This window comes from Geotrypetes seraphini, chromosome 3, assembly GCF_902459505.1.
Source record: "Geotrypetes seraphini chromosome 3, aGeoSer1.1, whole genome shotgun sequence".
In the NCBI taxonomy this organism is placed as follows: Eukaryota; Metazoa; Chordata; class Amphibia; order Gymnophiona; family Dermophiidae; genus Geotrypetes; species Geotrypetes seraphini.
The window spans coordinates 233,376,229-233,401,769 of NC_047086.1; the positions used below are offsets into that span (position 1 = coordinate 233,376,229).

General features: G+C 42.7%; 1 protein-coding gene across 1 annotated transcript in view; it reads left to right on the top strand.

Moving 5' to 3' along the window:
• LOC117357257 (laminin subunit alpha-2-like) overlaps positions 1-25,541 on the top strand; it is a 466,835-nt gene that overhangs the window by 123,987 nt on the left and 317,307 nt on the right. The window contains exons 16-18 of the mRNA XM_033937630.1: positions 13,698-13,840; positions 19,313-19,411; positions 24,550-24,661. Of these exons, the coding sequence (XP_033793521.1) occupies positions 13,698-13,840; positions 19,313-19,411; positions 24,550-24,661 (354 nt within the window). The remainder of the gene's footprint in view (positions 1-13,697; positions 13,841-19,312; positions 19,412-24,549; positions 24,662-25,541) is intronic.

Here is a 25,541-nt window from a genome sequence, read left to right on the forward strand (position 1 = left end):
CCCGTGTGATCCAGTCACAGGGCAGTGCAGTTGCAAACCTGGAGCAACGGGTCGGAATTGTGCTGGTTGCACGGCGCGGTTTGCACGGGAGGGTGCAAAGTGTGTTTGTACGTATACTAACATTCTTTAACATTCATTCATTATAATTCTGTAGAAAGCCCTGTTTGTTCAGAGATGCCAAGGGTGAACCATCCCAAAGAATGAGATTTTTCAGACAGCACATTTTGGGTATAAACGTAGAAAGATTTGTGAATGAAAACAAATAGCATAAAATGATACCTGCTTTTAATTGAAGCCTCTGAAAGACCACAGAGAGAATGGAAACAATATGGGCAAATTTTCTGGGCAGCTAATTTCTCTCCATTCAGTCTGTAAAAGTATGTGTATGGGTTTCAGAACACATTTATGTTTATGTTTTATTAACATTTGATATACAGCTTAAGCATATTACAGATCTAAGTGGTTTACAATAAAATAGAGGTACACTTCCTCCTCCCCATTCGTAGTTTCCGCACTCGCGATTTCACATAATCGTGATTTTTATTTGGGGAGCAGTAAAAAAAACAAACCCATATTTTTGCCTTCCCCCCGGCATCCCGGCCTTACCTGGTGGTCTAGTGGGCTTTCGGGGCAGGAGCGATCTTCCTACGCTCCTGCCCCGTGTAGATCGCCAATAGGAAATGGTTGTCGGGAGTTCCCGTCGTAGTCTCGAGAGACTACGGGAACTCACAGCAGCCATTTACTATTGGCCCGACTTTAGTACAGGAAGAGGCTGTTGGAGCATAATGCGAGTGATTTCCTTTACTCGCCGGCGCTCTGGCTACCATCTCCTGCCTCTTCGGCTGCCCTTTCCTGCCCGGTCATTCGCGGTCAAAAATTCCCAAAATGAATCGCAGACCGCAAATTCACGGGGGAGTACTGCATATTAAATAAATTGAACTTGAACTTTGAATGAGCTTTAGTAAACAATGCTCAAAATTCTTTGCCAAAATAAAATCAGCACTAAATGGTGTTCTATGAAGAGCACTTTGGGATGAGCTTCCTTTTATAGACTAGCACATAGTGCTAGGATCTGTGGTCAACCTTGGGTGTGAGGATTTACACTATTTATTTATTCCATTTTCTATACTGTTCTCCCAGGGGAGCTCAGAATGGTTTACATGAATTTATTCAGATACTCAAGCATTTTCCCCTGTCTGTCCTGGTGGGCTCACAGTTTATCTAATGCAGGGGTGTCCGACCTGCGGCCCAAGGGCTGCAAGCAGCCCCGTGAAGAATTTTGTGTGGCCCCGGTTGAGGGCGATGCAGTGTTTTCCTCTGCTGCCCCTGGGTGTTTACCATCTTGCCGGCTCCCTCCTCTGTCTTGCTGCAGCGTTTGCTCATTTGTGCGGCCCCAGAAAAATTTTTTTTGGCCAACGCGGCCCAGGGAAGCCAAAAGGTTGGACACCCCTGATCTAATGTATCTGGGGTAATTGGGGGATTAAGTGACTTGCCCAGGGTCACAAGGAGCAGCGTGGGTTTGAACCCCCAACCTCAAGGTGATGAGGCTGTAGCTTTAACCAGTATGCCGCAGTCTCTCCTCAAGTGAAACCAGGTATAAATTCTATTGCAAAAGTTAGGCACGGATCCCCCAATTTCTATAATACTGTGTGCATCTTTAGTGTATGCCCCTGGCCTACTCATGCCCTTCCCATAGCCTTGCCCCCTTTTGAGTTGCATACCAAAAGATTTCCATGTGGACCTTTATTAAATAGTGTTTAGCAAGATATATGCACAAATCCTAACTGAAGTCAATTAACTGCAGAAATTGGTTGTTGTTCAATTAAGATGCACTTGCAACTTGGGCACCCACCCAAATTTGGGCATCATATATAGAATGCAGGGGTTAGTGCATTAAGTGTGAGGGGGTGTACATGTGGTTGAATCATGGGCAACTCATGGGCGGGTCTCCCAGATGCGCATGTAACTTACATAATACTGCAAGTTACACACTAGAATTCAGCAACTGGCATGGCCTAAGTGCTGGCACTATTCTCGGTCGCTTTATACATTTTTATGGGTGCCTTTCATAATGTCATCTATGCCATATTACCTAAAAGAACACCAAAATGTCTGCAAACCCTACAAAGTATAGCTGTACACTTGAGATCAATTTAATTGGCTGCCTGTGGAACATTGCATTCACTTCAAAAATTTTAACTCTAATTTCCAGAGCTTTACACAATAGGACTTCTTCTCTTTTGTCTAGCCTAATTGCTCCAAATTTACCATCCTGTCTTCTTCATTCAATAAATGATCATAATCAATAATTCTTGGCCTAATGAATGCACATCATGAATCTACATGCCTTGACCTTTTTTATGGAGTCATCTGCCACGACTACTCCTTTCTGAGCTATCCTACATAACAAAAATCTCACTTTTTCAATATATTTGAAGGTCCCGGTTAAATACCCCTAAGCCTGCTATCCACCAATTTTGAGCAGGTCTATCTTTGGCCACTATATCTTAGCTAGTCATCCAGCCAATAAATATTAACCAGAGGGTGGTGGACACATGGAACGCGCTTCCGGAGGTTGTGATAGGCCAGAGCACAGTACAGGGGTTCAAGGAATGTTTAGATAGGTTCCTAAAGGTTAAGGAGATTGAGGGGTACAGATAGAAGTAGAGGTAGGTTATAGAAATGGTCAGGAACCACTTCACAGGTCATAGACCTGATGGGCCGCCGCGGGAGCGGACCGCTGGGCGCGATGGACCTCTGGTCTGACCCAGTGGAGGCAACTTCTTATATTCTTATGTTCTTACTGGTTTTTGGTGGCTGAATTGAACCCAGAAATTCAATGCCGATGACCGGATATAGCCTTGGACCATAAGAGGTAGCTGTGCTGCCTTCCACGGTCTGAATATCGGGCCATCCCGTATACATATATGTTTTACTGTAAGACTGTTCTATTTGTGGTTCCCTATCCTAAGTGGCCATGGTGTTATTTATCAAATTTTAAATTCATTTTAATGTCAGAATGGGTGGTATAGGAAGTTTTAATTAAACCAAACCTGCATTTAGGAGTGGTCATCCTGACCTACGCTAACATTTTATGATGGCGCCCAGATGCAGTTATAAAATTAGCACTCAGTGCATGGCATCGGCTTGCTCAAATGGTGGTGCTCAGTTTTAGAAGCACCCCTATATAGCAAGAACTTTGTACATAAAATGTGTAGTTTATTCAACAGTGCAGGCTTTTCTTTTGAAATCAGGACCCTAATTGTTGCAAATGACACATTTCACTTTCTGGCTGGCTGCTATAAAGAAAAGAAAAAAATCACTTTAGTAATCATAAGTAAAATGGGAAGCAGCTTTAATGAGCCGTGCATGGGTAATCCAGTCAGCCTGGATAAGTAGGGAGGGAGATTAATGAAAGGGATACAGCAAGCGCAATGAAATGCAACAGAAGCATGTTTTCGGTGAATTTGCAAGACAGTACATTGTACAACATTTTTTATCCTGTAAAAAGCTTTTAGAAAATGTTGCTGGATTTCCATATAAAACATATGAAATGATAAACGCATTGTTTCTAATGAAATTTAACTCAAAATAGACTTGTTAGACCACAAAAATATTCTATAGACCCAGGTTTTTAAAAACATGACTTGTTTTACAATCTTTTGGGAAGACTATAGCATATACCACTTAAGCTATCTGCTTCCACCATTTGAATGTCCTTACACAAATAAATCCCCTCCCCATGAAACATGTTCAGCATTTGAAAAGTTGAAAATACTCATTGTCTTGATATTCAAAAGAATATATGCAGTCAGCATCAGATTACATCTATGTAATTAACAAAAAAAATCCTGTCAATGAATGGATAAATTTTACCACAAAAGTCAGTATCAGGGCAGTTCTTTAAACTAGGTGGTAATATTTACATATATGTTACATGTATAAATCTTTCAAAAACTAGCATATGTGCACTCTTACATTTATTTACACTTGAAAGTGCACCCATGCTACCTATTCTGCATATACTTATTTAACTTGTACTTCACATATTTGCAAGGGGAGACTGGTGGAGGAGGGGGCATAGGCAGGGCTCCCATTTAGACATGTGGAGGGGCATTTTCCATAGGACGTCTAAGTCTGAGTTTGTACTTTTTGGGAAAGAAGTCCAGAAATCCAGTAGGGAAAATGTTCATTTTCAAAACTGTATAGAATAACACTGCTTATTCAGAATATCACTTTTATATTCTTTGAACCATCAGAGGTGACACTCTCAGTGAATTGTCAGAGGGAGTTCATTTCACCACATCTCTTTAGTTCAAAAGAGTAGTTTTCTAGATGTATTTTCTCATGATTTTATATATTTTGATACTGCAGTATATATTCTAAAAGTTAGTCACTTATCTGGATTTGTATTGGGGTGGGGCCTCAGTTGAGCCAAAACTGTAACACGTCTATCTTTTTTTGTTTGAAAGTAAATTATCTAGACATTTGGACCCTTCGTATATCTATCTTTGTTGGCCATTCTCAAATCTAAAGACCTCCACATGAAAAACACACAAAAGCAAGTTTTTCTGACTTTCAAGCAGCCAGCATTCTTGGCAAACTGTTCACAGACAGCTGAGTATTCCTAAGTACAGCAGAGGGGCACTCTAAGGATTACTGCAGTGAATGTCATATTAAAAGTCCCAGGTAGAGCTGTCACTGTAACTTGCTTATATTGTATGGTGAGCCTTCCAAAACCCACCCAAAACTTACTGTACCTACCTGTACACTACAACAAAAGCCCTTATGTCTGCAGGTGTCATCTTAATGTAGGTACAGTAGGTTTTGTAGGGCTCACCATACAATATAAGCAAGTTACAGTGACAGCTCTACCTGGGACTTTTAATATGACATTCGCTGCAGTAATCCTTAGAGTGCCCCTCTGCTGTGCTGTATGTGAGCCATGTGAATCTGTCATACAGGCTGGACAGTACTGTTTTTTAAAATCACATCTTTGAGTGGTGGGTGGGTGGGGGTAAGTGACCACTGGGGGAGTAAAGAGGGGTCATGCCTTAAACCCTCCAGTGGTCATCTGGTCAGTTTGGGTACCTTTTTAGCATTTAGATGATTTTAAAACATATCTAGCTCCAAACATCTATTCTAAAAAAAAAAAATAAAAAAAAAGACCTGGACTGTTTTTTTAAAAGGTTTGATTATCCCTGCAGAGTGTCTGAGTCCTAAGCATGCCCTAAGCCCACCCAAAACACGCCTCTAATACACCCTCTTAAGATTTAGATGCACTGGAGACAAAATAGCCAGAAAAACATCTAGAAAGTCTGTTTTGAGAATGCCCATTTGGACATTTTGACTAGTAAGACGCCCGAGTGCTGGTTTATGCTGTCTTTTGGACGTCTATCTTTTTTGAAAATGAGCCCCATAACTTACAGAACACAAGTACTATGTTAAACAGGTAGCTGCTGTATCTAGGCACTAAGGGGGGAATTTTGTAAGAGGTGCCTAAATAACTAGGCACCTAAAATTAGGTGCTTAACTTAATTAATAAATTAGCTTCAATTATGACCTTTAACAAGCTCAAATTTAAAAAAAGAAAAAATTAAGCATTCTATTCTCTGGAAGAGATTTTCTTCTGAATTACTTCTAATATATTACTTTGATATATTAACGAACCCTGAACTAGCGATAATTAAGCGCTAACAACCAATTATTGTAGGTTATTGGCTTTGATTAGAAGTTGCACATGCATCAACGTCCAACATTTCTAGCACATATCTGGAAAGGGGGCATGTCGGGGACGTTCCAGAAAGCTGCACAGGGAATTACAGAATTTGACCTAAGCACACCTAACTTGGGTGCCAGAATTCACACCTAGTTTCAGGGCCCAGGCCAGTACCCAAAGGATAGGTCAAAAGTTAAGCGTGGAATTTGCCCACAAATTTAGCACTAAGCACTATTCTATAAAGAGTATGTAGCTTATATAGAATAGTGCTTAGCGACAAATTTGTGGGCACCCATCTTTTGGTGCCATTTATAGAGTTTTCCACTTATTAATCACTATTTTCTGCTATTAGGATACACTAAGTACAAACAGTTAATTCACTTTAAATCCCCCAGAGTTTAGCCGGATGTAAAATATTTAAGCACCTTTCTTTACCATTGGGGGCCAATAGAAATTTAAGAAAACCTTTAAGCAATAATATGGGAAAACAGGATAAATTTATGTAGAATAATTTTATGCTGACTATTTCTTTTTTTTTTTTCTTTATTGATTTTCTGAACTTCAAAAGTGCTAATACACAAATATATATCATATAATAAGTTAATAAAAGCACATTCAACTTACAAATATGCATAACCAACCATTTTCTTCCCCCACCCCCTCCACCCAATGATTATTCAATAAAACACAGAAACAGATTATCCCAATAACCTTACCCTATTCAGATAAAAAATATCCTCCCACCCTCCTCCCACCCCAGGTGGACATACTCAAAAGTCAAATTAGGACAGAAATAGCCCCCCCCTCCTTGTCTTAGATGTGTACGAAAATAAACAAAAACTGACTCATAATCAAAGACCTACTATATGATGTCAACGGCCCTCCAAACCAATTTAAATAAATTACTGTGCCCCAAACTATCGGCATTCATTTTTTCATATCTATAGGTGGAGCACAAATTTGCCCACCAGAAGGGAAAATTTAGGCGGTCGTAGTTCTTCCAATTTGCTGACTACATCTGTTATTGAACTGGAATCAGTGCATTCTGCCTCCTCACTGTAGCTTACATTTTGTGTTTTCAAAATGGCACAGCTCTGTTGGGTAAAGCTGTAACATTTTGCAGTACATATTGTTGAAAATGCCAAAAAAAAAAAAAAAGAAAAGAGAATGAGAAGCTCCCAACAGAACTAAGAGAACCACCTTCTGGGACCTATGCTTATGTGCAGGTATATAGGCAACCCCCACTCCCGCTCCTTGGCCTACAAAAAGTAAAAAAAAGGAAAAAGTTTTTTTTTTTTTTAAGTTGTGATGCCCCCCCCCACACACACACACATACACCGATGCCCCACAAAAGGCAGGAGCGATGCCAACTCCCTCCTGCAATGCTAAACCCCTCCTGGCCTGGCTGGGCCGGGCCCGGCCCACCTCCCTCCCTGTTGCAAAATCTAGTCTGGCCAGCTGGCCGGGCCCAGCCCATCCACCAAAAAACAAATTGCAGGAGGGATGCTAACTCCCTCCTGCCACCCCCCCTGGATATCCCCTTCCCCATTCCAGGCCCCCTTTACACCCCCTCCCTGTACCTTTAACGAAGCAGGAGGGGTGCTCAACCCCTCCTGCTCTAATACCTCCCACGATGACTCTGAGGCCTTAGGCCCTGCTCTGTTGCATCATGTGATGCATGGGGAGGAGCCTAAGGCCCTGATTAGCTCAGGCTCCCACCTAGGGAGGGTCCTGGGGCACCTGAGCCAATCAGGGACTTCCTTAGGGCTAAGCCTAAGAAAGTCCCTGATTGGTCAAACAAATAACCAATTACAGGAGGCATTGGAGCAGGAGGGGTTGAGCATCCCTCCTGCTCTGTTAAAGGTATGGAGGGGGGTGGAAAGGGGACCTGGAATGGGTAGGGAGTGTCCGAGGGGGGTGGCAGGAGGGAGTTGGCATCCCTCCTGAAGTTTGTTTTTTGGTGGGTGGGCCCGGCCTGGCCAGCCGGCTGGACTCGATTTTGTAACAAGGAGGGAGGTGGGCCTGACCCGGCCCAACCAGAAAGGGTTTAACATGGTAGGAGGGAGTTGGCATCCCTCCTGCCTTTTGTGGGGCATCAACGCGAGGGAGGGGGGCATTGCGACTTTTTTTAACTTTTTTGTCAGGCAGGAAGCCTGTGGTTTTAACCCACTTTAACCCGCGGGTTAAAACCATTGGCGTGCAGTGCGGGGAAGGGCAAGAGAGATTTGGGGCAACAGAGATCAGGGCCGGCAGAGAGCAGGGCTTTTAATGGAGCTTGAGAATTGAAAAGACATTTTCGACTGGTCCCCAGCAGTTGCTTTTTGTGTTGATCAGCCAGCCCAGTCGGATCGGGAAATTTGTTTAGTGAATCGTATCCCTACCTACTTTGCATGCGTGGATTGGAAGCGGATCGCAGGAGCGGTTAGTGAATTGGGCCGGAGTCACTAAGGGGTCACAAACCGATCAGTACACGATCAGTATGCATAGTGAATCTAGCCCTTTGTTCTGAAAATTCCTCCTGAGGCAGCTCTTTCATCTGCAGCAACTTGCATCAGTATATGCTTTTATAATGCTTTTTTGAGTGTTTCTTGCATGTTCCCATTTCTGAAGTGCATTTCACCGATGGTAAGTAAAAATGATGTGCTGTGCAGTGCAATCAATCTGCATGGGAATTTGCAGTGAAAACGCGCTGTTTGTTGTTAATTGCTAACCCAGAAATTTTATGTGGACAGCATGATTTACCTGTACAAGGGAGCAACACTGCAACAAATGGAATTAAGAGTTAAATTTAATGTAAGATACAAATTTATCCTGACACTTTTATTGCCAAGCCTTAGAAATGTTTAATCATGCAAAACATAATCATCCCATTGAAATATTGCTGCTGCTCCCTTCTATTTCATATTTATGCAGCCCAGGCATCGTCTAGCCCTGCAACTTGTGCTGGACTATGCTTCTGCCTCAATGGGATTCTACATTCATCACGGTTATTAGACAAGTGTTAATTCATACCAAATGTGCCATCATTATCCCGAGAGAGTTATTTATTCATTTAGAATTTCCATGCTTTGATAATCTGCCCAAATATTTTTCTGCCATGGTTAATTGATTCAGTTTACATTTGCTTTGCTTCTTCCGCAAGCCCTATCAGCCCTCCTAGTACTACTGTATTTCCCCCAAAATAAGACAGTGTCCTGTATTAATTTTGGGTCCCACAAACGCACTAAGGTTTATTTTCGGGGGATGTCTTATTTTTTTCATGTACAATGATTATCTCTCCCTTCCTCTCCTCCACCCCATTCCTCTTTCCTTTCTCTCCCCCACATGTGTAGCATCTTTCTTCCCCTCTTCCCCATTTCCTTGTGCCTTATCTTTATAGCATCTTTCTATCCCTCCCTCCCATCCCCCCGTGAAGCTGAACCCTTGAGCAGCATCTTTCTAGCCCTCCCTCTCTTCCATCGTGCAGCAGAACCCTTGTACAGCATCTTTTTATCCATCCCTCCCATCCCCCATGCAGCAGAACCCTTGCACAGCATCTTTCTATCCCTCCCTCCCATCCCCCCAAGCAGCAGAACCCTGCCAACCCTCCCACCGCGAGACTGACATACCTCTCTCCAAACAGCAGCGTCGGCAGCACTCTAAACAGGCTGCTTCGCAGCCTTCTCTTGTTGGTGCCTTTCCTGTGCCACGTTGCTGATGACATCATCAGTGATGTAGCAGAGGGTAGGACTCTGTAGGAGAAGACCACAAAGCAGCCTGTTTAAAGTATTGCTGATGATGCTGTTTGGAGGGAGGTATGTCAGTCTCGCAGTTGGAGTGCCTGCAGTGTTTAGTTGGGAGGGAGAGATGGAAAGATGCTGCTCATGGAGATGGGGGGAGGGTCATGGGGTTGGGGGGAGGGTCGTTGCTGCCGATGAATCCAGGGATGGAGTTGGGGATTTTGGGAGGGTCTTTGGGGGCAATATATCTAGGGCTTATTTTTGGGGTAGGGCTTGTATTAAGACCTACCCTGAAAATCATGCTAGGGCTTATTTTCGGGAAAACACGGTAATAGTATCTCCTATTAGGAAGCATTGAAAGTACAGCATACGGGGAAGAGCACTAGTGATAAAGTTGGTCACCACTCACCAGCCGAAGGAAATAAGATCATCCTCACCTACATATAGCATGAGAAAGGCTGGCAACTAATATAACCAAAAGAAGTCCAGAGATGAATATAAATTAACTTAGGAGTGTAATTTTACAATTTGGCGCCAGGCAGGAAAGGCACCAATGTTTCACCTCCAGTATTCTATAAAAGCATCATATGTGCCAGCATGCCTTTCTGAAATTGCCCTCCGAGAGCTGACAGACAAGGTTACTCTGAGCTGAGACAGGCATAACTTTGTGCATGTATGTGCCAGTAGGGGGATCCGGAAGGTTCGCCCCCCACATTTCGCCCCCAGCAATTCGCCCCTCACATTTCGCCCCCCACATTTCGCCCCCAGACACAATTCGCCCCCACACATTTCGCCCCCACACATTTCGCCCCCCGGATGTTTTGCCCCCACACATTTTGCCCCCGCACATTTCGCCCCCGCACATTTCGCCCCTGATTATGTGTACTGCACATTTCGCCCCTGAGCGTTCCTCCGTTCTCTCTCTCTCACTCTAACTTTGTCTCCCTTCCCACCTCCCCTTTCTGCGTCTAAGATAGGGTCGGCAACATACAGCTTGTGAGCCACATGTCCCATGCCCCCCCCCTCCTCCCCCTGAGACCTATCAAAGTACCTAGCAGTCCAGCATTGATCTTTGTGGCAGGAGCATGGCCCTCTCGCTTCTGCCTTCCCAAATGGCTGCCATGACTTTTCGCAGCTGCTCACGGCACTTCCTGTTAATACCATTAGCTGCTGCAAGAGGACAACAGCCATTTTAGAAGGCAGAAGTGAGAGGGCTGTACTCCTACCATGAAGGCCCCCCCCCCACTGGATCCAGTACCTAGTTAGGCCCTGGGGGGGAGACCCTTTCCGACTGTCCTGCCAGCCCTGCAGCCCTGAAATCAACCTGCTCTCTGCCTCCCCCAACTCTCTCTCTGGCTCCCCGGCTCTCCAGTGCATCGCGCCCTGCCCGGGGCCGGAGCAGGGCGGCTGGGAGACAGCGACGTGGCCGCCAGGGTCGGAAACCCCAATCCCCCCTCCCACACAGCCGGGCTGCCCAGGGAGGGGAAGGACGCATTTGCAGGGCTCTACCTCGGCCACTGTGGTGCAGGGTTCACGGCCCCCACCTCCCACAAAGTGAGGGCGGCGTGGGGTGGATTTTACACCACTGTACCAGGTTGCTTAGAACAGTCAAAGAGGCAAAGGATTCTCTCTTCCTTCCTCCTGCCTCTATCGCAAGCCCTTACATCTCCAGAGTAGGAAACCGCAGGTGCTCGGCTTACATGAGACGCCAGCCACGCTGAGCAGATGAGACGGCGGCAGCCACACCACCCCTTCCCACCCGGCGATAAGGTACTGGGCCTCCGGCGACGCACAACCCCTCCCTCCCGTGGCGTGTGCGGCGGCCCTCCCGCAGGAACCAAGGGAGCGTCTCGGCGGGCTCTGGCAGGCCGCGGCTCAACAAGGGAGAGTCGGGGTGGGTGCGACTCTCTCTCTCTGGCTCCCCGGCTCTCTGCCGTGACCTGCTCTCTGCCTCCCCGGCTCTCCTAATCTCCGCCGTGACCTACTTTATGCCTCCCCCAACTCTCTCTCTGGCACCCCGGCTCTCCGCCACAACCTGCTCTCTGCCTCCCCGACTCTCTCTCTCTGGCTCCCCTATGAGCGTTGGAGCTAATACCGCAGTGGCCAGCGCTAAACTAGCCCAATGCGAAATGTGCAGTACACATAATCAGGGGCGAAATGTGCGGGGGCGAAATGTGCGGGGGCGAAATGTGTGGGGGCAAAACATCCGGGGGGTGAAATGTGTGGGGGCGAAATGTGTGGGGGCGAAACATACCTGGGGGCGAAATGTGGGGGGCGAAATGTGAGGGGCGAATTGCTGGGGGCGAAATGTGGGGGGCGAAACTTCCGTGAACCGCCAGTAGGTACTGGCACGTTTGTGAGCATGTAATGAAACACATGGAATACAGATCCTGCCCCTGCTCTTCCCATTCTATGCCCTCAGGAATGCCTAAGCAGGTACTTGAGGGGGGTATTCAGTAAAGATTGCCTAAATGTTGGGTATCTATGTAAGCGCTTTATGGCACTAAACTTCACTATGGGCAAGGCCTAACATCAGAAGTGAGCATTAGGCGCTGTAAAGCGCCTACATAGGCGTGGTTCACAGCATAGATAGGCACCGGAAAAGTAGGCCTGAAAAACCCTGACCTACATTTCTGAGGCCTATCTGTCCCGGAGGCATGATTCTTTCTACGGCGCAATTGCATGATTGACACACAATTTGTGGCCACTTTTTAGGCGGCCGCCTACATCAGCGCCTTATAGAGAATCCGGGCCTGAGTTACTATTTTGTAAAGGGTGCTCTACGTAGAGCACCTTTAGAAAATACTGGTTTAGTGCAGATCTCCCCGGCATCTAACTTTGGACACCATGTACTGACTTTTATGTTCCTAGTCCTTACTTTTATGCTTGCACACCCCTGGAGCAATTTATAAACACCTGAGCATGTGAAAAGCTCAAGTTGCTTAAACGTGGCTGGGTTAACTATTAGGTAAACAGAGTGATTGCCTCTTACAATAGCTTTGGTGAGGGAAGGGCAGCAAAGAAGAGGTGCAGTCAAAACAATACACTGGGTCCTGACAGCTGCACACATTCAAATAAACAGAAAGCATACCTGTAGGGAGGATGAACAGTTTTTTAAATAACCTCATTAGGTATGCCTGAGGGTGTATAGGTACATATATGATGCAAGCTTTTTTTAATATTTAAAAGTATGAGGCTCAATTCTGTTATTTTGCAGAACTGTTCTGGAGTGGGCAACATTGGAGAGATCATCACTGTGTTTAATTATCAAAATTTCAGGGGGGGGAGAGGAACTAGGGTCCTGAAAATTACTTGAGAGGGGCGTAAGGCTGAGGGTGCCTAATAGCCTACAATTACTTCAGTAGTGTAGGTGATGCGGAGGGGCAAGCAGTCTGCCCGAGGTGTGGACTTTATATGGGGGTGCAGGCACCAGTTCTCCTCTCCGGCCCCCCACTCATTCCTCCCCCCCACCCCCCCGGCTGCTCGTGTGCGCCCATGCCCTTCCCTCATACCTCTTTAATTTTCCCTGCTCTAGCAGCATTACAAACTTGCTGCCCGCGTCGGTGTTGCCTCTCTTTGATGTCATTTCCAGGCCCGCGCCTAGGAAGTGACATCAGAGGGATAGCTGACATGATGCAGGCAGCAAGTTCATAACGCTGCTTGTGCAGGGAAAATTTAAAAGGTACGGTGGAAGGTAATGGGATGCACGCAAGGCGAGGGGGGGTTGGGAAGGAGCGAGGGCAGATAAGAGGGCGGGGAAGGGGCGCCATCGCCACGGGTATCATTCACCCTTGCTATGCCACTGATTATTTCTATTATAGAGAGAGAGAAGCATCTTGCAATGTAGTGAGTGTGCATGTTGTTAATTAGCAGCCATAGCACTTTTACAAGTTTGGGAGAAGGAGAAGGCAAAGAAACAAGAGATAGGAATGTCATGTATATTTTTACTAGGTTTAGTGAGTATTTAAGATCTTTACTGATCTCTGCCTTAATGTGTGTGCATCCATAATTTTTTTTAAGTAACATACCTTTGAGGCTTTATTTTTTAGCCATTGTTCAACTCGGGTCCATTAGAATACATTTTCACTTGGGTATGGGTTCGGGAGAGCAAGCAAACCAACTTTTATCCATATTCCCCTTCCACCAAGCTCCCTAGTGCAGATGCCCTGTGGGACAAAAGAATGATTAGGCCTTGACAACTAAATATTTTCTTTTAAATTTTAGCATAAATGAACTTTTTTTTCTTCTGCATTTCATAGTTTGTGATGACGAATGTACAGGACTCCTTCTGAACGACCTGGATCGCCTAAACCAGATGACTATGGGTGTCAATCTTACAGGTCCACTTCCACCTCCTTATAAATTACTTCTCACCTATGAAAATGTGACACAAGAATTGAAGGTAAATACAATATCCATGAGACTGAGCTGCTCCTCTTTTCTCCTAAACTCTCTGTTCCTCCTTCTCCTTTCTCCATTTCGGTAAATAATACTGTCATCATTACAGTCTCCTCTACTCACAACCTTGGAGTCGTCTTCAATTCCAACCGCTCATTTTCTACGCACATCCAACAAACTGCTAAGACCTATTGCTTCTATCTCTACAATATCACCAAAATTTGCCCCTTCCTCTCTGAGCACACTACCCGGACCCTTGTCCACACTCTCGTAACCTCACACTTAGATTACTGCAATCTACTTCTAACTGGTCTCCCGCAGTGCTGCCTCTCCCCTTTGCACTCTGTGCAAAACTCCGCTGCATGACTCATCTTTTACCAACCTCACTACACTCATGTCATCCCTCTCCTTAAATCACTTCACTAGCTCTGTAGTCACCTTCGCATACAGTTCAAGCTCCTATTGCTAACCTACAAGTGTATTCATTCTACTGCCCCTCAATATCTCTCCTCTCTTCTCTCTCCTTATACACCTTTAAAGAACACCATTCTTCAGATAAGCTGTTCTTAGCTGTACCCTTCTCCTTCACTGCCACTTCCAGACTTCGTTCCTTTCATCTAGCTATTCCTGGAATAAATTACCCAAGTTTGTCTGCTTAGCCCCTTCCCTTGTTTAAAAGTAGACTGAAAATCCACCTTCAATCCATAACCCTATTCTTCTCCCCACCAACCCAGCCAGCTGATTAACCATATTCATGACATCCTGTTTGTTTGTTTGTTTGTCTGTCTTCTCTGTTTAGATTGTAAGGGACTGTTTTTTTTCTTTGCGACTCTGTACAGCGCTGTGTACATCTGGTAGCGCTATAGAAATAATTAATAGTAGTAGTAGTAGTATGGATTCCACACTGCTATATACAGGGCAGGATTAACTAATAGGCCCATTAGGCATATGCCTAGGGCCCGAAATGGTCAGGGGTCCCGATGAAGGAGGCCATCAACATTGTTTTTTCCAAACAGCAATGCAGCCCCCCCAATCGGCAACATGTGTCCCCCCCGATCGGCAATGCGGCCCTCCCGATCGACGGAAAGTAAGACAAGCAAGCAACGCGGGTAAGAAAAGCAACGGAAACTGTAATTTTGCAAGCGGTGCTGCTTGCCCAAAGTTTCCCTCTGACGCAGCTTCCTGTTTACGCCTGGGCGCATGGTGGGGGTGGGGCGGGGCAGGGGGCCTAGGGGTCCTCGACGAATTCATCCTGCCTTGGCTATATATGTCATGCATAATGTTTATTTTGTTTGATTCAATTCCCTCTTTAACATATACCACAACCCCCCCTTCAATTTGATCTACTCTATCATTGTGATATAATTTGTACCCCAGTAACACAGTACCACATTGATTGTCCTCCTTCCACCAGGTCTCTGAAATGCCTATTATATGCTATCTACCCCTTCATTCAGTGCAATATACTCTAACTTGCCCATCTTACTTTATAGGCTTCTAGCATATGTATACATACACTTCAAATTGTGCTTTTCCCTTACATTTATAGACTGCTGAGTTGTTGACAAGGATAATTTGCATCCTTTACTCTGTCTTCCCTTAAACCCTCCTGGCTTTCTTTCACCATTATTGAAACTTCTCTATTGGGACTCCCTAAATATCCTATTTCAATAGTATCCTTCAAGGATATTCCACTTTATTCTTCCATACCATTACAATCAGACGATTTCTAGGCGGTTTAGACTGAAGAGAGCTGGACAATCAGCGAAATACAAATAGTAAAAGTACAACATATTTCTCAAGAATAGTCAGAATAAAATTGTTGAATTTAGTATGACTTCTGTTTATGAAATAAATCTATCAAACAATGCAGTCTTAATTTCTTTCCAAAATGTGCCATAGGTCAACCTGGCTCTATTGATGTACTTACAGGTACTTTAAATAGATTGTGAGCCTTTGGGACAGTTAGGGAATTTCCAAGTACCTATCTTATTTATTTTTATTTATTGTATCTGTTAATGCATCATTTTTGTAAACCGCTTAGAAACCTCACGGTTATTAGCGGTATATAAGAATTAAATTAAAATTAAATTAAATTAAATTACCTAACCAAAAATGCTGTTTACTTGCTTGAAACATGAATGTCCTATCCAAAAAGGACCTGTATTTACAACCGGTGATCCTTGGATAGGCAAATAAATTACAATTCTGGTTATCCTTGTAGGGCTATAAAGCACAAAATGACGTAAAAGATAGGTAGGAGCTATTCCCCAAACCAACTTAAAGCAAATGCAAGAGAATTTAAACATTACTCTTGCATTTGCTTTAAAATGGTTTGGGGAATAGCTCCTACCTATCTTTTTACCTCTTTTACCAGCAAAATATCTTCTTCTCTCCTCTCCTCTCATCTCAGAAAGAGATATGTCCTCTTTTCCTCTTGTGGTGCTATCATGTTTTGACTATGGCGCAGTGGTTGGATCTACAGCTTCAGCACCCTGGGGTTGTGGGTTCAAACCCCGCGCTGCTCCTTGTGACCCTGGGCAAGTCACTTAATCCTCCATAGCCCCAGGTACGTTAGATAGATTGTGAGCCCACCGGGACAGAGAGGGAAAATGCTTGAGTACCTGATTGTAAAAAACCGCTTAGATAACCTTGATAGGCGGTATATAAAATCCTAATAAACTTGAAACTTGAAACTATTGTGATCTGGTGTTTTTGACAAGTGAAAAACCGCATTCACGGTTTTTCTGAATTTGTGGGGGTTCTGAATTTCGGGGGAGTACCGTAGTTCCATTTCTTTCCTTCTCTTCTTTGCTTTTGCTTCCTTTGTCCTTTCTGGAGGGCAAGGAGCTGGGGGAGGGGGGGGGGAGGGGATAGGGAAGAGTTGGGAGGTTACGGGTGGGGGGCTTGGGTTAAAACCAGAAAAAATGGAAATGGAATATTTGTATCCCCTTTTTCTGACTTTACTCTCTGTACATTGTTAAGGGTTTTGCATTTGGATTGCCTTGGGCTCTTGGGAACTGTCTGGTTTTGTTTATGCGGCTTGATTTATTCTTGTTACTACTCATTGTACATTTTGACATTGTAATATTGTGACATGTGCATACTTCTATAATTCTTGGCTTGATCCTCTGTTCCATTTTGTCAATAAAAAAGATATACAAAAAAATAATAATTTAAGCACAGTGTTATAGAACAGTGTTTTTCAACCGCTGTTCCGCGGCACACTAGTGTGCCGCGAGATGTTGCCTGGTGTGCCGTACTGTCAGGGCCGCCATCAGGGCAGTACCACCAGTCTAGGGAGAGGGGCGGTCCGCCCCACGTGGACAGGAGAGAGCTGGACGGGGGACCCGCGGAGTTCAATACATCTCGAGCCGCGAGGCTCGTCTTCTGTTCCTACCTGCCCTGCAGCTAACATATAGCCGATCGCAAGCGTTCCCCGATGTCAGCGCTGACGTCGGAGGGAGGGCTTAAGCAAAGCCTGCCCTCCGACGTCAGCGCTGACGTCGGAGAATACTTCCGTTCGGCTATTTGTGCGCGGCAGGGCAGGCAGGAAGCAGAAGACAAGCCTCGCGGCTCGAGCTTCGTTTTGCTGAGAAAGTTGCAAAGATGAGCTGGGAGGCAAACACGGAACACAAAAGGGGGGAGGGAGTGCGTTTTGGACACAAGGCATGAACTTGGGAGAGAGGAAGGGAGGGAAAGAGATGCTGAGGTGGGGGAGGGAATGGGTTTTTGGACACAGAAGAAATGGACTTGGGAGAGAGGAAGGGAGGGAAAGAGATGCTGAGGTGGGGGAGGGAATGCGTTTTTGGACACAGAAGAAATGGACTTGGGAGAGAGGAAGGGAGGGAAAGAGATGCTGAGGTGGGGGAGGGAATGCGTTTTTGGACACAGAAGAAATGGACTTGGGAGAGAGGAAGGGAGGGAAAGAGATGCTGAGGTGGGGGAGGGAATGAGTGTTTGGACACAGAAGGCATGGACTTTGGAGAGAGGAAGGGAGGGAAAGAGATGGTTGTGTACACGGGGAATAGAAGAAAGGAGAACTTTTGGTCATAGGGAGGGAGGTACAGATAGTGGCATACCAGGGTGGGGGGGGGGGGGCGGTCTGCCCTACCCCGGGTTTACGTCCCAAGGGGGTGCACAGCTGGCCACCCTCCAGTGTTGTCCCTAGGCCGGCAAACTGCGGCTCTGTAGCCATTGAGTGCCACCGCCGCCAACGGTGTTGTTGGCGGTGGCAGCATTATAAAATACTTTCTTTGTGTTTATTTGATTCCTATTCAAGAAAATTACTTTATATATAGTCAATATAGGCACAGAGTTAAATTTTTTAACATTTTCTAATGGTGGTGTGCCTCGTGATTTTTTTCATGAAACAAGTGTGCCTTTGCCCAAAAAAGGTTGAAAAACACTGTTATAGAATACCTGAATTTATATGCCTAACTGCTGTTAATTGAGCACAAGCATTTGCACCAGCATTTGGCAAGCATAAATGCTGATGCTCGGAATAAAGCATGAAACCTGCACTAAGGCCCTCTTTTACTAAGCTATAGAAGAGGTTTCTACCACTGCCCGGAACATTAAATGCTCCAACGCTGATTTGTCCCTCATAGGAATTCTATGAGCATCGTAGCATTTAGCGCTCTGGGTTACAGTAGAAACCTCTATCACGGCTTATTAAAAGGGAGGGTAAGTATTCTATAAAGGCCATTCAGTGAAGAAAAGCCTAATGGTTAGTAGAGTAGCGGGAGAACCGAGTTCGAATCCCACTGCAGCTCCTTATGACTTTTAACTTTCCATTGGCCCAGGTACAAAATAAGTACCTGCATATAATACGTAAACTGCTTTGACCGTAACCACAGAAAAGCAGTATATCAAATCCCATCATCTAGCTAATGCGGACCATCCCGGTGCCTAAATGTAGGCAATTTATACAGAGTTGCTCCCTATATGAATATAAATTTAATCCAACAAAAAGGCTGCCCTAAATATATCTGTATATTTATATGGATAGTGGCTAGCATTATAGCAGCAACACTCACTGCTATATACATAAATTCAATACAGCCCCTTCTGCAGATAGCGGCACTGAACATGTCTAAAATATTTTTAAAATGCTGACTGCAGCATTTAAGTATTAATACATACAAGCTTCTCTGTTGGCTTATAATTTGCTGATAAATTTATTAAAGGAACTGAAAGTCTGGATTTACTACAACGCCATTTGTTACTTTCTGTTTACTAATTTATAACTGCGAAGTCTTCTCACTGAATACTCTGTGTGTCGCAGTGTCTAAAACCAGATAAAGGTGATATGACACAGCCCTTTTGCTTGGCATTGGTTCCAATAGACATTATTGATGTCTGATACCTACAGTCAATACACATTCTTTACTCTAGAGGCACTTTAACTGTTTTCTTTATTATTTTTCTAACTAGTACCTGGCATAATACTGATTGATTGCCATCTTTTTTTCAGCATTTATTGTCACCTCAGCGAACTCCAGAGAGGCTTCTTCTGCTGGCACAAAGAAATCTTGATACCCTTGTCCCAGAGATGGATGAGCTTTTGAATAGGGTAAGATGAAGGGTATGATAAAAAAAAGTCATAGGATCTTGTTGTGGTTCATCTTTCTTAAATGAATAACATATGAAAAAGAAAAAAATATAAGCAAAGTAATAGGAACTATAACTCAAGTACTATATGTAACATTTACAAAGTGAAGATATTCCTAAAACAGTATTCTTACAAAAGCACTCTGAAGCCCCATTCTGCATAGAACATCTAAGAAAGACTTTGGATGTCCAAATAGCTGCATTCCTAATATCCCAAAAGTCTCTGTTGACCACACAACCTTTTGTAAAGTTTGTATAAGACACTGACAAATATACGTATATTTGCCAGCATGTCCATCAGCAACAGCTGTATCACGTGTAAACATGTTTATGCCATCATGCAGGGTTTTAAAGATGTAAGCTCCAGTAACTAAATATGCAAGTGCCAATCTTGCAACACACATGTATATTTACCTCCACAAGCATGTTTACCTCCACAAGCATGAATTCTACAAAAAAAAAATACAAGATTAAGAACCCGAGTGAAATAACATTTCTTATACTTATTGAGATCTGAACACAGTTGCCCCCTCTTATTAACTCTTAAAGATGGTTACAATCTAGAGGTAATATTGCACTGTTTGTAGATAGTCTGAAGCTCTATAGTTCCAGTGATCATCAATTAGAACACATGCATGTAGTTTAAAGCTTTTCAGTTGACATCAGGATGACTTTTGGCCTTGATAAATGTTCCAAGACAACCTTCCTTAGAGGAAAGTTGAACAAACTTGAAACAGCTCTCTGATGAAGGTAATTTGAAAACAGCTCTCTGATGAAGGTAACATAAAGGAACTTGACCAGGAAGGTGCATATAAATACATAGGAGTAAAGGAAGAAACCACAATCCAGAACAAATCACTGAGAAAAAATATCAGTACAGAATATTATAAGAGATTAAGTTGATACTGAAAAAAAACATTAACATCATGTAATAAGATATAAGCCGTTATTCAGTTGGCAATTGTCATACTCTTGTATAGTTTTGGAATTGTAAACTAGACTTAAAAATCTTGAAAACCTGGATGTGCAAACAGGAAAACTCCTCTATGACCACAAGATCAGTTATAAGAATCAGTGTATGTTGAGAATGTACATTTTTTGAACTGTAAGAGAAATCAGCCTCATAGGAGGCAATTCTATAACAATTTAGTCACTCAGCTTAGATGGGTAGGAAACCTATTCTATAAGAACACTTTTTTTAAACTGAGACAACGGCACCTGGTTAGATCTTAATTCAATCAAACCTCTTTTGCCTTGTTAGTTCAGATATTGATATTGTCTCAGCTTGCTTACTGTAATACTCTTTATTTGGGCTTATAATGACCCCGATACAATGTCTAGATCTCCTCCGAAGCAACCCACTCTACTTTGTAACTCTCCTGGAAATGTCTAGATAATCTCATATATTCTGCCTTGAACCAAATTATCTATCTTGTAATGACCCCGATACAATGTCTAGATCTCCCCTGTAGTAACCTGCTCTACTTTGTAACACTCCTGGAAATGTCCAGATAACCTCTTATGTAATCTGCCTTGAACCACAAGATAATGGCGGAATAAAAGTCACTAATGTAGTGTAATAAAGTTACTGAATAAGCTTCAACTTATCCAGAAGTTAATTTGTGCCTGATTGATTTATAAGCTTAAGAAATTTGATAGTATTTCACCTTTCTTGGCAAAATTGCATAAAATGATCTCATTTGATATAATCTCTAGAGTAAGTACACACAGGAAATCCATCACAATAGCATTTAACTAAAAAAAAGGAGATATGAGTAGAATAGTAAAAAAGAAACTTCGAGGAGCAGCTGCAAAGGTCAAAAATTTACATCAGGAGTGGATGTTATTCAAAAAGACCATCTTGGAAACCCAGCCCACATATATTTCATGTATTAAAAAAGGAGAAAGGAAAACCAAACAGCAGCCAGTGTAGTTGACAAGTGAGGTGAAGAAAGCTATTAGAGCTAAAAGAAAACCTTCAGAAAGTGGAATAAGGATCCAACTGAAAATAGGAAACAGCATAAGGAATGTCAAGTCAAATGCAAAGTGCTGATAAGGAAGGCAAAGAGAGACCTTGAAAAGAAGATTGCGTTGGAGGCAAAAACATCTAATAAAGCTGTATTTAGATATATTAAAAGCAAGAAGCTGGGAAAATAATTGGTTGGACCACTAGATAACTGAGGGGTAAAAGGGGCAATCAGAGAAGACAAGGCCATAACAGAGAAATTAAATTAATTCTTTGCTTCAGACTTCAATGAGGAAGATGTGTGTGTGTTGGGGGGTGAGGGGGGGAATACTGGTGCCAGAAATAGTATTCAGTGCTGATGAATTAGAAACTGAAACTAATCTCTATATCATTGGAAGATGTGATGGGGAAATTTGCCAAACTGAACAGTAGTGAATTGCCTGTACCTGATGGTATACATCCCAGAGTACTCATAGAATTGAAAAATGAACTTGCAGAGCTATTGTTGGTAATTTGTAATTTATCTTTAAAATCTAGCATGGTACCAGAACACTGGAGTGTAGCCAACATGATATCAGGTTTTTTTAACATGAGTCCCAAAAATGATCCAGGAAATTATAGTCTAGTGAGTGTGACATCTGTGTTATAAGGAACAAAATTACAAAACATATACATAAGCATGCATTAATGAAACAAAGCCAACATGGATTTAGTCAAGGGAAATCTTGCCTCACCAATCTACTACGTTTCTTTGAAGGGGTGAATAAATATGTGGATAAAGTGAGCCGATCAATACTGTGTCTTCGGATTTTCAAAAGCCATTTGGTAAAGTACCTCATGAAAGACTTCTGAAGAAATTAGAAAGTCATGTGATAGGTGGTAATGTCCTATTATGGATTATGAACTCGTTGAAAGACAGAAAGCAGAGAGTAGGTTTAAATGGTCAATATTATCAATGGAGAAGAATACATACTGGGGTTCCCCGGGGTCTATGCTGGAAACGCTGCCTTTTAATATATTTATCAGTGATCTAGAGATGGGAATAACTAATGAGATAATTAGATTTGCTAATGACATAAAGTTGTTAAATCGCAAGAAAATTGTGAAAAATTGCAAGAGGACCTTGCAAGACTGAGAGACTGGGCATCAGAATGGCAGATGATGTTTAATGTGAGCAAGTGCAAAGTGAAGCATGTGGGAAAGAGGAACCCGAACAATAACTACATGATACTGGGTTTCATGTTAGGAGCCACGCCCAGGAAAAAAAATCTAGATGTCATCTTTGAGGATACTACTATCACTTATCATTTTTATAGTGCTACCTGATGCATTAACCATGAAAAGACATTCTCTGCTCTACAGATTTTACAATCTAATCAGACAGACAAACAGGACAATTAGAGTAGGAAACTACAAAGGGAGTGACAAAATAGACATGGGTACTTTATAGGTGGGTAGGCGCTAGAAGTTAAAAAACAGCATCGAAAAAGTGAACTTTTAGCCTGGATATGAACACTGCTAGAGACAGAGCATGACATATCAACTCAGGCAGTCTGTTCCAGTCATACAGTGCAGCAAGATAGAAGGGATGGATTCTGGAATTGGCAGTAGATGAGAAGGGTACAGTTAAGAGAGACTTACCCAATGAGCGGAGTTCCCGGGGGGGGGGCAGTATAGGGGGAGATGAGAGAGGAGAGATACTGAAGAGATGCATTTGTAAGTAAACAAGAGTTGTTTGAACTCTATGCGGAAGTGGATAGAAAGCCAATGGAGTGACTTGAAAAGAGGGGTAATGGGAGCATAGTGGTCGAAAATAAGCCATGCAGCAGAATTCTGAACAGATTGACAGGTGGAGAGATGATTCAGAGGAAGACCTGTGAGAAACAAGTTACAGTAATCTAGACAAGAGGTGATAAGGGTTTTGGTAGTGTGATCAGACAAGAAAGGTTGGATTTTGGCGATATTAGAGAAAGAAATGCGGAGAAGGAGAGAGATGAGTTTAAGGTGACCCCAAGGTTGTGAGCTGACAAGACAGGCAGGATAAGTGTGTCATCCACAGGAATAGAGAATGTGGGAAGAGGAAAGTTGGGTTTAGGAGAAAACATAAGAAGCTCAGTCTTGGCCATATGTCAATGAAAGAATTGTCACCAGCGACGAGACATGAGTGCATCACTGCGGCCCGGAGAACAAAAGGCAAAGCATGATGACATAAAGGAAGCAGTGCTCACCTATTTTGAGAGCAGCCCAAAAACTTCTCTACAGGAATGCAAAAGCTAGTTGAACGATACAACAGATGTGTCATCTTGCAAGGAGACTATATGGAAAAGTGATATCTTCAGTTGCTCACAGTTACTTCTTATAAATCTGTTAAATGTATTTTGCCTTTACTTTTTGATTTACCCTCATAGTATAGCTTAACTTCAAGAAGAATGACCCTTAGAGGATCTCCAGGATGTCACCATATTTTAATTCACTAGGGCATCTTGGACTGCATAGTATTAATGGTGCTACATTTGCCATTCAGTATTGATGCAATTCTAGAGGTCTTAAATTTACTGATTTTCTAAAGGAGTGTAAGTGAGAGAGAATAATTAAAAGTATGTGTTTTCCTTTCTGCAATGTACTTATTTCTTTAATTATATTCTGCTAGGCAGGCCTATTTTCTTCAAGAGTTTTCCATGGGAGTTAGATAACAGGTAGTATTGTACACATTACAATTAAAGTCACACAATGAATAATTTCAATTAAATGTAGTCAAAAGGAATGATTTATCAGAAAGCATTGGCATATATTACTTTACATGTTGCTAAGGAATGAGTTGATCGTATCTCTTTCACTGCATTGCTCCACTCCAAAGTAGGTTAATCAGTACAGAAGGGGGAGTCCCTGAATTTCCATTTAATAAAGGAAGCAGTAAAGTTTAATTATGAGTTGGAGAGGAGTGTGTAAGAGAGGAATCATTTTCTATAGATACGGTCAATAATTCATTGATTTGTCTTTTGCTAGAGATAACATTTACAAACTGCCCAGATAGTGGTGAGATTTGTTTCTCTGATTTAATCCACTCATTTATATCAAATACACTAATGTTTCTCTTTTCTTTTCTTTTTTTTTCCATGAATTTTGATTATCAGGCAACCAAAGTGAATGCAGATGGTGAACAAACTGGAAAGGATGCTGAAAGAACCTATGAGAGGGCAAAATCTCTGGGAGAATTTGTCAAGCTCACTCTCCAAGATGCAGAAGGTAGAAAACAAAAATATTATAAGAGGAGAAAGATAAGCTATGGATATTTATTGAATGTGTACCTTGAATATTAGTGCAAGGTACATTTTTTTTTTATATAATTCTTTATTAATTTTCAAGGCAAGTACAAAAGTGCATTAGAATTTACATACAAGTATTATCATAAACAGCACTTACATTCGATCAATGACAATAAAAAATATATTCCCCCCCCCCTCCCTGGATGTGTGGGAAATTTTATGTTTATGTTACAGATATGAAAATATGAATTCAGATATATTAGGTCATAATAAATTATTTAAAACAACATGGAGTCCGTTGACAAATTTTGTTAACTCTGATTAGCTGTATAATGCCTTTATTACAGATATATGATTTAGTGCAAGGTATATTAATAAAGCAGCTACTTGAGTTGTTTGAAAATTGTGCCTGCAAGGTTCACGTAAAGTAACACAAAGAAAAAGTAAGTGCAGGCTTAATAAAACTAAAGAAAAGTAGACCTTGTATTAGTCCTTTTTGATTCATGGTACTTCAGAAGTGACTCCTTTTATTAACTTCTCAAAATAAATTAGTATAAATAGGTATCTGTTTGCTATTATTTAGAAATTGCATAGAGCTATAAGCCACATGGCCAGAAGATGTTCTTCTAGCAGGAGAAAGTTTTTTTTTTCTTTTAGCAGAGCCACAGTGGTGATTCATCCATGGCAAATACACTGAAGCCCATTGAATTCCTATGGTCTTCAGTTCATTTGCCGTGGGTGAATCGCAACCGTAGCTTTGTAAAAGATAGAAATATGATGGAAGATAAAGGCCCATTCAGTCTTCTCATCCATTATCTCCTTCACTCCCTAAGAGATCCCATGTGCCTGTTCCACCCTTT